This window comes from Chionomys nivalis, chromosome 21 (genome assembly GCF_950005125.1).
Source record: "Chionomys nivalis chromosome 21, mChiNiv1.1, whole genome shotgun sequence".
NCBI lineage: Eukaryota > Metazoa > Chordata > Mammalia > Rodentia > Cricetidae > Chionomys > Chionomys nivalis.
Genome location: NC_080106.1, coordinates 4043968 through 4056357, shown reverse-complemented (window position 1 = coordinate 4056357; position 12390 = coordinate 4043968). Strand labels below are relative to the sequence as shown.

The 12390-nt window shown below is 48.8% G+C and overlaps 1 protein-coding gene across 5 annotated transcripts in view; it reads right to left on the bottom strand.

Annotated features, from left to right (window-relative positions):
- The window catches only part of Sipa1l2 (signal induced proliferation associated 1 like 2), a 158754-nt gene that overhangs the window by 41630 nt on the left and 104734 nt on the right, over positions 1-12390 (bottom strand). For all 5 annotated transcript variants that reach the window (XM_057753431.1, XM_057753433.1, XM_057753434.1 and 2 more), the window contains exons 9-10: positions 10432-11008; positions 7305-7579 (exon numbers count right to left, since the gene is read on the bottom strand). In XM_057753431.1, the coding sequence (XP_057609414.1) occupies positions 7305-7579; positions 10432-11008 (852 nt within the window). The remainder of the gene's footprint in view (positions 1-7304; positions 7580-10431; positions 11009-12390) is intronic.

The following is a 12390-nucleotide window of genomic DNA, read 5'->3' as shown; positions in this document are numbered from 1 at the left end:
TCTTAAAGTTTATATATATATATATATATATATATATATATATATATATATATATGGCCAGACAGTGGAATGGTAAACTGAAGCACTCTCCCAAAGAACTTAGGAGGGAGAGATGTGAGAAAATTCAGGGTGATTCCAAAATACCCATCTCTCACCAAAAAGGAAAGGGGAGGGAAAGGTCAGAAATTAGTAAGAAATACAAACAGAAAAACAGCAGAACACCAGGGACACCTGGACTGGAAGCCCCCAGGGCATGAAGTACAATGAATGGAGAAAGAGCCATCTACACAGACATCCTTGGGGAATCCAACCCTGGGTCAAAGGCATGACCTGAAGGACCATGGTAAAAACCTGGGGGGAGTGCTGGCCAGGGTTCTGCTCTCTATGGTCCTGCTGGTAGGTACAAAGGGTAGTAATTCAAGGAAGGCTTCTGATTAAAATCCTGGCTGGAAATCATTTCTAGTCACTAGACCTTTATGCTGGGCCTAGAGAGAACCACCAAAAAGAATGGCCTCGGGAAACTGAGTCCACGATGGTTGCCCTGGGAGGAGCAGCACGGGGGTGGGGTGGGGTTGGGGGGATACTTCAGAAGACACCCCATGTTGTCCTCAGCAGCAGAGACTCTGAGCACCAGGACACTTCATGCCTCGCTTTCTAACTCCATCTCCTTCCCCAAAGCTAAGTCTGCTTCTTAGTTTATACGACTCTGGATTTTCTGTTTGACAGTCAAATACTTCAGTTCAGATTTACACTGGATTGTGCTGCTTTACTCTGAGTAAAATCTGAGGAAACATTACAAATTTTTACCAAAGGACTTTAGTCTATGAGTGCTTTTGTATGGAGATTCGACACCCCCACGACTGCCCCTTCTTCCACACAGCCAGTGGTCCAACTGTAAATCACAAAATGGGACAGTCCTCTGTTCACGAGTTCATTTGAAAAACAATACTGATCTCTGAACTCAGCACGGCAGGCGTCTGGGATAGTTTCACCCTGCACAAACGTTGCTTGTTGACCAACTTACCCACCCTGAGATGCTCTCACTGCTCCCTGCTAACCCTGGGCCCCGACTCTGCTGTCTTACACAACTGCTGCGCTATTTTTGTTATCAAGTAAAAGTTGTTACTTTGCTTAGCAGAACTCTGTTTTAAATAGCCCAAATATGCACAAGAAGAACTGTGTAAGGAAGGCTGGACAGACCAGAGGCCCTTCAGGGCGAAGAGGAGGCTGTCCTGTTAACAACACTAGTGATCAGCAATTTCTGGCACCAATTTGTTGAGAGTTATAAAAGAATGAACCGCTGAACAAGTGAACGCATGAGCAAACAGAGGACAAGGAGAATGAGTGAATGGATGAGTCACTAAACAAATGAACGCATGAGCAAACAGAGGACAAGGAGAATGAGTGAATGAAAACAGGCAATTCCCCAAAGGTTCTGAAACTTCATGCTCTTACTTTAGAGAAAGGGTGTGATCGTTACACTGGAAGAACATGCCAGGACTCTGAGCATGTGCCAGATGGCCAGGTGGCCACTACAGCCTCAAGTCCTGAACTGTTTCTAGGTTTCATATAAAAATTCATTAGAGGGTTAGTGAGACAAGAGTAGACACAATACCTATCTCATTATCTATAGAAATTAGAACCCTTATCTTTAAAACCTTACTTGAGTCCAGATTCAACTCTCTCTCTCTCTCTCTCTCTCTCTCTCTCTCTCTCTCTCTCTCTCTCACACACACACACACACACACACACAGAATACCAGGCCATTAAAATGGAATTTTCTTTCTGTTCCTCATTTCCTATCTTCCCTGCTTTCTGTACTTGGGCAATCAGACAGCAGGAGACAGAAGCATGAGGCAGGAGCCTTAATTTACAGAACTCTGAGAGCAATCATTTTGACTGGAGATGACCCATGGAAATCTCTGCTGTCCTGCATCACATGGAAATGTGGACTCATGTCAACAAAACACAAAGAGCCAGATGTACGATTTGGAGTTTCATTTCCATTTTTATTGGACATGTTTACTAAATTTGCTAGCAATGTGTGACAAGCCACGCAGGATTCTGGTGAGTCATTACTTCTCTTAGAAAGCAACCTTTGAAGGATGCCTTTTCCCTAAAATGCCACTGACAGAATGTCACCTTTGAAGGTTAGGTCTAGGGCCTCCCATTTGAAAAATAAAAAAGATCCTTAAAAAAAAAAAACCAACAACCTGTGTGTGTGTGTGTGTGTGTGTGTATGTGTGTGTGAATGTGGGTGGGTGCCACAGTGCCCATATGAAGGTCACAGACACCTTGGGTGTCTATTCTCACTTCCACCTTGAGAGAGGATCTCCTGCTCACTACTGCACACACTAGGCTAGCTGGTCCATGAGCTTCTGGAGATTTTCCTGCCTCTATTTCCCACCTTGCTATAGGTATACTGGGCTTACAAGTGAACCAGGGCTGGCTGGCTTCATGTGGGTTCTAGGGATCCAAACTCAGTCAGGTCCTCAGGCTTCCTGGCAAGCCCTTTATCCCCTGAGCATTTCCTCCAGTCAGAAAGGCCTTAATAAGGCAGCTAGGGCAAGGGCAGCACTTGCCTGGTAGCCTGGGCAGCCCTTTCCTCTGAAGAGATTCCCATGTTGCCCCAGGCCACTCATTCCCGATGTGCATGAATTTACTGGAGAATCTCAGCCCCAGCAGGAGCTCCTTTAACAAGCCCCACCCCCAGCCTCACCAAGAATTCAAAAAGTGGCTCTGCTTTCCTTTCAACTGGGGAGTGGGGACAGCTGGACTGTCCTCAAAGCTGGGTCAAAACGGGACTTCAAAACACTCTCGGCTTTTGATGCTACACAAACACCTTCCCTACAGACGGCTTCAGTTACTTCAGCAGTGACCCAAGGATAACCAGGAGTGCCCATTACCCCACAGGCCTCCCAGGCTGAGGGCGGAAGCAGATGGGCTCTGGGGCTGAGACTCCAGAGTGGATGGAAGCGTTGATGAGGGCTAAGACTCGTTGGAATTAGTTTGGCCATTTCTGCCTTCCTCATGAACTTGCACCAAAGACAACTTCTCTTGAAAAACAACACAGATGTGAGCGCATGCACATAACTGTTCATTTAAATTAATGGTTTTTTTCTCCCTGACAGACTCTAAGAGCCAATTTCTGAAGAAGATGGAGGTAATTTTCCACCCCACAAATCAACAGGGCTGTCAGAGCCCCAGGCAGGTCCTTGTGTACTTAACTACGGAGCCAGTGTAAGCTACCCTTTCAACAGTTTTCAGTTTTATTGTAAAGATTTATTTTATTACTTGTTGGCGTGCATGTGTATGCGCGTGTATGCATGTGTATGCACGTGTATAACAAGGCACATGTGCACTTGGAAACCAGGGATGGCCGTAGAGGGCAGGCTACCTTGGGTCATAGAGGTAGGGCAGTGGGGAGTGTTAGGAATATTCTTAAGATGAGCCTCTCCAAGGACACAAATAATTTCTATCAGACAGGATTAGACCAAATGCCCGTGTTTACTTCCAGCACTCGGAGTGGCCAGGAAAGCACGGGTGGGGGGGAGCCCACACAAAACCCGAAAACCACCTGTTCCTTTTTTGGGCAGTGGCCTAAATAGCCTGTGGGAGTGGTCCTGACCCTCCTTGATGAGAGGTCAGCGCTTGGTGGGCTTTCCTGGAGGGGGAATCCAAGGCAACTTGGAGGTGGACCAAGGAAATTCCCAGGGGGAGAGGGTTTCCAAAGATGGATGCTGGGCGTTGCAGTGAGCAGTCAAATGTGGGTGCTGGAGACGACACTCAAGTCTCCTGGGAGCAAGCAGGTGCTCTTAACTGCCTGACTATTTATCTCTCCAGGCCCAAGTTTTTCAGATTTGAAAGTGTGTCAAAGCACGGCTATAATTCTAACACTTCAGAGGCTAAGGAGAGAAGATGGAGAGTCTAAGGTCGGCCTGAGCTACTATGTATTGGGGACTCTGCTGCCCACCCCCGGCGCGCCACAAAAGCCAAACCTAATTAAACTCAATATAACAATGAGAAGAGCCAAGGGCTACCTGTTCCTCCTTTAGCATCTCTTCTATGGTTTCCTAAAATGTCGCATAAGGCAGGCTCGCAGTGAGAAACCTGTGGGCTGCAGAGGTGCAAGGACTCCTACCAGCTCTAGGCAGCTGGGCTCAGAACTCCGGGGCTGGGAATGCGGTTTGGCGCTTGTCTCGCATTCTCCAGGTCCTGGATTCGAGCCCCAGCAGCACATGCACACAGGTACATGTGTGCGACACATATGCTCTCTTTCCAACAGTGCCAACGGTCCAGGGCCTGACTGTGCGGGAACATGGCTGTAACAGAAGAACATCACTGCCTGTATGAACCTCCACAGCTAGGAGCTAGGGGGACAGAAGAGACGGGAACACAGCAGATACTGCGACCATGGCCTGCACATAGCAGAAGTAAAAATGGATCAGGAAGAATGAAAACACGAACTTTAAAAAGGCTCAGAGTCAGATCCACACAGGAGGAGGAAACTACGGAGAATCCTACTCGATGTGTGCAGGCCTGGACCTCTAGAACCTTCTCCAGAGGTGAGAGCAGAAGGGACTGCACTCTAAGAAGGGAACTATGTGCTTGGGGAGGGACAGCAGCAAAGGCAAAGGCTCTGAACAAATATCCTGGCTATTTTCAATTGCATTTTAAACAAAGAATTAATTATAGGCAGATTCAGGCAGATAAGAAAGTCTCTTTAGAGGAAAAACATGCTCTTGAGGAAAAGACAGCAGCAAAACATTCACACTGGAGTTCTGTTTATTTGTTCTGGCTGACAAACAATTCAGTATTCCTTAGGAAATTCTATTCTTTGAATTTGTATGATTGAAATACCAGGCATAATGAAAATGTTACTATTTTTATTATCTAACATTCTTGAAAGCTCTGAGAGTTTCTTGCAGAGCAAAAGCAGACTAAACCTAGATAAAGCCTGGGAACCATTTCCTCAGTTCTGCAGTAGCCAGTCTCATGGAGAGGGAAGGCCTGACCCTCAGCAGGAGTCACACCTGTGAGTTCCCCCACAGATTGGCTTAATTTTGAGAAAGATGTCCGCTTACAGGAAGGCCGAGAGGAAGATATGCTCACGGTCAATCTGCTTCTTACTCCTGTCAAATAGTTTTTTTATCTTTCTTTGTATGGACTTAAGTACGGCTCCTGGGGGTCCCTTGACTTGGGGAGGGGCGGACCGTGACACAGATGGGTCTAATGGGCAACACCGGGCAAGGTGGGGCTATAAGAAACTTCTTATGGGGTTTACAGGGCTAGGCCTTTAACACCATGAGGGATTTCAGCTCTTTAACCCTTTAGTTTACAAACATATTGGGCAAATACAGGAAACACGGCCTTTGAAAGGCTAGGGGGAGTCCATGCCAAATGTGCACAAGGCCCCTGCTGGTTCCATCCCCGGCATCACATCAGGCTGGGAGCAAACGCTAAATCCAATCAGACTTTACAATTTACAAACTCTGGCGAGACCAAGAGGACACACGGGTGGTTTGTTTTCTAAAAGATCGCCATTTAGGGCCGAGCTCCCCAGAAGGTCAGCCATTAGAGCCACCTGTGGTTAATTAAACTGAATTAATTAAAATGGAGAGACTCAACCACACTTCAAGTGTGTGACAGCTGCATGTGGCCCAGACATGGCACAGATGCAACCAGGCATGTGCTACTGAGAGAACGGAGAAAGGGCACCCTTATGTCACAAGTCCAGAAGGCGCATACAGTCACCCTACTGTCTGCAGAAGAAAGTTCCTTTTTAGATACGACAGAAACTGGAGTGAACTGAAAGCTGCGCCCCTTCCCCCAACTCAAATGCAGAAGGAACAACAATTATGCTAGAAAGTTCTGGATGCTTTGGAGATCGTGTTACTCGACCTTTATAAAAGCCTCCCTATGCTGCAGAAGTGGAAACAACTTTAGGACTCTCTGTCCCCACGAACATGCAGTAGAGCCCGAGGCTCGGTCTCTCCATCCTCAGAAGGTAAACTTCAGAATCTGCCTCATGACTCTACCTGAATGGAGACAGAAGCTGCATGGGAAATATGGGTGCCAGAGCCCCACCATACCCCCAACATGGGCTGCGGTCGGCAGGGAGCACAGTCTGAACTAGTGTCTTCTGCCCAATGATCTGACTGGCAGTCAAACTTGACTTGAACCATGACCTTGTCATGCTCACATGTACACTAAAAGAACCACACACACACACATGCACGCTCACAAAAACATGTGCGTGCATGCTCACTCACATACACGTATGCACGCACGTACACACATACACGTATGCACACACGCGCACACACCCGCACACGGCTAATGTTTTAAATATATTTACAATTTCCAGAAGTCCTTGCTGGAGGTGCATGTGGTTCCCAGGCCACAGGTCAGACACACTTGGGAGTATTTCCTTCAGGCTAACACCATGACTGTCTGTCAGCAGCAGCAGCAGACAGACTACTTCGACTTTCCCTCGGGTCCCTCCCACAAAAGGGGAAGTGATGTGGGAGTGTCATATATCAATCTGTTGATTTCATTGGTTAAGTAATAAAGAAACTGCTTGGCCCTCATAGGTTAAAACATAGGTGGGTGGAGTAAACAGAACAGAATGCTGGGAGGAAGAGGAAGTGAGCTCAGACTCGACAGCTCTGCTCTCTGGAGCAGATGCCATGCTCTCCTCTCCAGAGTAGATGCGATGAAGCTCTGACCCAGGATGGACGTAGGCTAGAATCTTCCCGGTAAGCACACCTTGGGGTGCTACATACATGAATAGAAATGGGCCAAGCAGTGTTTAAAAGAATACAGTTTGTGTGTCATTATTTTGGGGCATAAGCTAGCCAGGCAGCCATGAGCCGGGCTGTGGGAAGAGGCCCACAGCTCCTACTACACACGTGACATCTCTGAAGCTTCACATTGAGAACACCATGGCTTCCAGAGTCTACCTGCTGTCCCGCATTCCTTCAGACAGGGACCTGTTAGTAGTCATCCCAATCTGAGGTGTGAGGGCTGTGAAGGCTGTGCTGTGCATACTCAAGTCCCCGTAGGCCAGGCGGGTCAAATAGACCCTTCACCTGGTCTGTGGTGACTGGATTTCACACTGAGACATGCCGTGGAGAGCCACAGCCTGTCGGTCGGTGACCGCACATCACCTGCCCATCTGAAGCTCTTTAACCACTGCACTCGGGGCTCTTGTGGTCCACAGAGACACCCGACTGGCTCTGAGTATCCTACAGGCAGTCAGGAATGTATCTGGTGGTAGAGCACACTGCCCCGTGCACACTTACCTGCGGGGAGAGCCATCCTCATGGGGGTGTATGATAACCACCTTCACAGTCACGGATGTCCGCAGTAGGTCAATCATCTGCTCGTGGGTCAGGGTGGCCACGGCCACCTTACAGATCTCCACGAGACGGCTCCCTTGGCGAAGGCCCGCCTTCCAGGCAAAGCCGAAAGGTTCTACATCAGCAACAATCCCTTCAAAGTTCACATGGAAGCCGAGCTGGCCCAGTCCGTTCCTCCTCAGGGTCATTTCCACAGTTTCACAGCCTCTCGTCACTATCTAAGGGGGAAGGAAGCTGTTAGACAGGTTTGATCTTTCTCCCAGGCTACCATGGAACCCTAATGGGGACCCACACACAAGTGTCTAAGTGAGCCCCTCCCCCTCTGCTCTATTCCCAGTCACCTCCCTGTCCCTCCAAATGATTTGAGAGCAGCGAAAGCACCATGACCACGAATGGCCTGGCAGGCAGCCTGGCTCTTGAGACATGCTGTGCACACGCTGTGACATGCCTCCCCTACCCCCACCCCCGACAGCCACCAGGACTCTGAAGCACTGAATTCTCCTCTTCTAGATGTGCTGTGTAGCGAGAGAAGGAATGGCGTGAGCTACCGATCTCTCCGTCTCAGCCACCAAACTCTACTGCCTACCAGACACTTTCATCTAACTCAAAGGAAGGCAACACAGTGTGCCCAAAGTACTTGTGATCTCACAGTCAGTGAGTGCCCGTGCTCAGGAAAGACTGGACTGCGAGGAAACCCTTAACTGCCCTTCATGCACTGGCCCGAAGACTTCCTAGTCTGTCCAGTCGGGCCTCCACCTGGTACCAAGGGCCCTTTTGATCCACGTGGGGCTTGAGGTGGCAGAGGGGCTCTGCAGCCACCTTTCCTTCTCTCGACTATGCCCCGGATGCTAAGGGCCACCCCAGGCAGCTCCAGTGACACTCCTCTGGAAGACTAGGAGTCTACACAGCAGCCCGGGAAGAACATGAGGGAGCCAGTTCAGTGGCTTGTGCCGCAGCAAGTGAGGTAATTAGTCACAGTAACCCTCTGAGGCACTGAAGGAATGTGGCTTGCAACGCCATGAAAGGAAAACATGGCTCATTAAACATCATTTGAAGATGATGACATCATTTTTTTGTGGGAAACTTCAAGTTGGGAGGTATCATCCCCATCCCCAACGCCCTGGAGGCGGTGTATGGAGTTTCAGGTCAGTAAACTCTGTTTCCAGGAACCTGGCTCTGAACACACACATTCTATTAACGAGCCCCGTGGCTGTGAGCACAGCTGGGAGCTGTGGCTTGCTCCCTGCATCAGCATCTGGCCTAGGTTTCCATGGCTACAGAAGTGCACACGCTGCCAGTTGGCTTCTCCCAGACCAGCACAATGCGGGGGATTCAGCAGAAAGGGAACACTGTGTCAGTCAGGAGTGAAGCTCCCAAAAGCTCTTGTTCTCAGCCACCTGAACTAATGCCAAGCTGCTAACAGAGCAATTCCAGGTGTCCAACCTCGACAGACATTTTCTTCTTCTTCAACTCTGTTCTAAGCAGCCCTAACAGACGGTATCTAGCGTGCCTGCGTGCTGGCAGATGTGAATGCAAGCGCGACCTGATATTCACTGACGTACTGGACTGAAGAGCACCGGCTGGGCCTTGTTTCTGACCTCCTCTCCTTCATTATTGTATTTATTATCTCCTGCTTTCAGACGTCCCTGAAGTCAGTCCAGGGACTCGGTGTTTCTGGAGTGCCCAATATACTAATGCAGTCTCAATAACGCTGGGAAACCCACATACCTGGGGTCAGCTACGTAATTCCTGGGGCCCACTGGACAACACAAATGAAGGTCTCTACTCGAAATCTATTATGAAGTTGAACGTGTGACAGGGGACCTCTACCAAGCATGGCCCTTCTCAGGATGTCTTTCCAGGACTCGGGCGTCATACCCACGGTCCCTCTGGGAGCGGGCTCTCCTCCCCTCCTGCATCCACAACGCACAGTTCTGGCTGTACTCAGTGTCAACGGCAACAGTAAGTGCACCACCTACAAGAAAGCGGTGTCCCTGCCACCTGGCACGATGGTCTTCCGGAGACACAGTCTGCAGTGACTACCCCCCTTCCCACACCGACCAATGCTGACCGACTTTACTCGCACACTGCTCTTCCTATAACAAAAGAGGAACTCACCCTCTGGGGGAAGGAAGGGCAGGAAGTGCTATCCACCCTTTTTAATGAGTCTCAGCTGACTATATGATACACCCTCCTTGGGAAAGGAGTTAATAATCAGATGTTTTATGGCCGAAACGTGCTTTCTTCTTATATTACAGCAAGCAATGCAAACAGCAAATTTATTGCTATTGCTCTGCTGCACATACCCAAAGATAATCTGGATTTTGCTTGTTAAAGCTGGGAGCAAAAATGTGACTATTTCAGGTGCACACACTTGTAATCCCAGAACTTGGGAGGCTGAGGCAAGAGGATCTCAAATTTGAAGCTGGCCTGGAAGCTCCAGATTGAGTTACATGGCAAGACCCTGCACCCTTATTTTGTTTTTTTGAGACAGGGTTTCTCTGTAGCTTTGGGGCCTGTCCTGGAACTAGCTCTTGTAGAGCAGGCTGGCTCAAACTCACAGAGGTCCGCCTGCCTCTGCCTCCCAAGTGCTGGGATTAAAGGCGTGCGCCACCGCCCGGCAACTGAGTTTTTCTTATTGTGCTTGTGCGGCTGACTTCTTTACCACTGTGGTTGGTTACTGACTCTCAATAAAAAACCAACCGGTGGCTGGGCATGTGGCTCAGTGGTGGAGTGCTTGGAGTGCTCACCTACCAGGCAGGAGACCCTGGGTGTGAACTCCAGCATCAGATAAACTGGACGCGGAGGCAGGTCACAGCTGTAACCAGAGCGCTCCAACAGGAGGAGACAGGTGGAGCTGAAGTTCAAGGTCACTTTTGCTACCTGGTGAGTTCAAAACTGGCCTGAATAAGAGAGACCTTACCTCAAAAGAAAACCAATCAACCAACTAAACGAACCAAGAACTCAGCCCTCACTGGAATAGCAGCTGGATGTCCAAGTCGTGAAGTCAGTGCAGCCCACTGGGACTGTGAGATTGGAGCACGGACAGTGGGACACAAGCCATACTCACTACGAGCCGCTGCACTATCTCCCGGATGTCTTCGGAGCAGTTGTCCACTGAGGACAGCAGGATGCACTCTCCCCGTTCATAGAAGACTTTAATGCTCACCAACCCCGAAGTCCAGCCAATCACATCCCTGCAGGAACAGTTAAACACGACATTCTTGGAGTCCTTCTCGATCAACATGATGAACTCATTAGAGATCCCAAGCAGACACTCAATGTCCGCTGATTGGCCGAAGTCCCGCGCCACCACATGCCACATGATGGCCCCGATGCTGAAGAGGTGTGCGTCCTTCCTCGGCTTTACTCGCTCCTTCTTCTTTGCACCCAAGGTGATGAAACTGAATTTTGCAGAAGTGTCCACCGTGGCGGTTGTGACAAAGTTCTCGGCCAAGTCCTTCAAGTATTCTTGCCTTGTTCGAGTAGCCATGGCCCGGAATTTTTCTGACTTATGGGCTGCGTTTTCTGCATTGATTACTTTGGCTAAAAGGAAGTCCCGGAACACGGCTGACTTTGGAAAAGTTACACCTTTGGGGATTGGGGGACCAAAGGAAGGAACATCCTTTGACCTGGAAACGCCAACACTGAGGAAGAAAAATGAAAAGAGATGAGTCAAGACTCTTTGTTCTTTAAGGTGGCAGGTCCCATATTTAACATAGGTTAGCCCATCTGTTTACACAGGTTAGCCCATCTGTTTACACAGGTTAGCCCATCTGTTTACACAGGTTAGCCCATCTGTTTACATAGGTTAGCCCATCTGTTTACATAGGTTAGCCCATCTGTTTTGCAGACTGTTATTATTCTAATTTTGAGAAGATCAATGGACCTGATGGGGTACTGTCAAAAATTTGAGGTACTCTGCTGGCTTTCATTTGAATCAAATCAGTAAATATTAAATTAGTGGCTACATTCTGATTTCTTAAAAGCCAATGACTCTGAGAAGAACTGAAATATTTCATTGTCTACACAGAAAAACAATGTGAAGAGCTATGCTCCACAAAAAATGTAGGCTGGCTTAGAAAAATATCTGTCCCATAGTAATTCAATTAGCATCAAGAAAAACTGAAAAGAAAAAAAATGATAGCTGTCTCCAGTGAATTCTGTGCTAACAGGTCATCCCAGAGCGGAACAGAAGACAGGACTCGATGGAAGAATAAAGGCCGCAGTGGTCACTGGCACCTGCTGTGGTTGGAATGGAAAATGTCCTCACGGGCCCATGTGTTCAAATACTCGGTGACCAGCTGGTGGAACTGTTCAGGGAAGTCGTGGGACCTGGGGGACATGGAGCATAGCTGGTAGATACCCACTACCCTGTCATACCTCCCTGGCTAAGGCCGATGGAAACTGAGCCACAGGAAGTCCCAACCCTGAGAGCACTCATCAGCTGTGCTGTCACAGCAACAAGTGACCAAAAATAGCATTCAGTAAAAACAGCACCAAAAACAATAAAGCTGTAGACCTGGCCTATTGCTGAGGAAGGTTCCAGAAACCCCTGATGATACGATGTCCGTGTTTGCACCAATACCACTCACTTTAAGCACAGTGCTTATACAGAACACGTGACATATTTTCTCAGCTGCTGTCCCTTCCTTAACATAGGTCAGTGGCCTTGCTAGGTCAAAGGCGCATCCACAGCCATCCCGTGAGGAAAGCCTAATCTCACCGGGGGCCAGAGATTCCTGTCAGTAGGCAACAGTGCTCAGACTGGGGTCCTGCCGGGGGGTGGGGGGGGTCACCATCTTCCCATGAGGACCAGAGTTCAGATCCCCAGCAACCATATCAGTGAGCTCTGGGCTTAACTAAAAGACACTGCCTCAGTGCAGAAGGGAGACGAGCCACTGAGAAGGGCTCCTGACATTAACTGTGGTCCTCTATATGCATGCACGTACACACACATGTGGACCCCCCCAGAAGTGTACCCATACATGCAAAATATGCATCTACACAATGAAAATGGAAAGTTAAG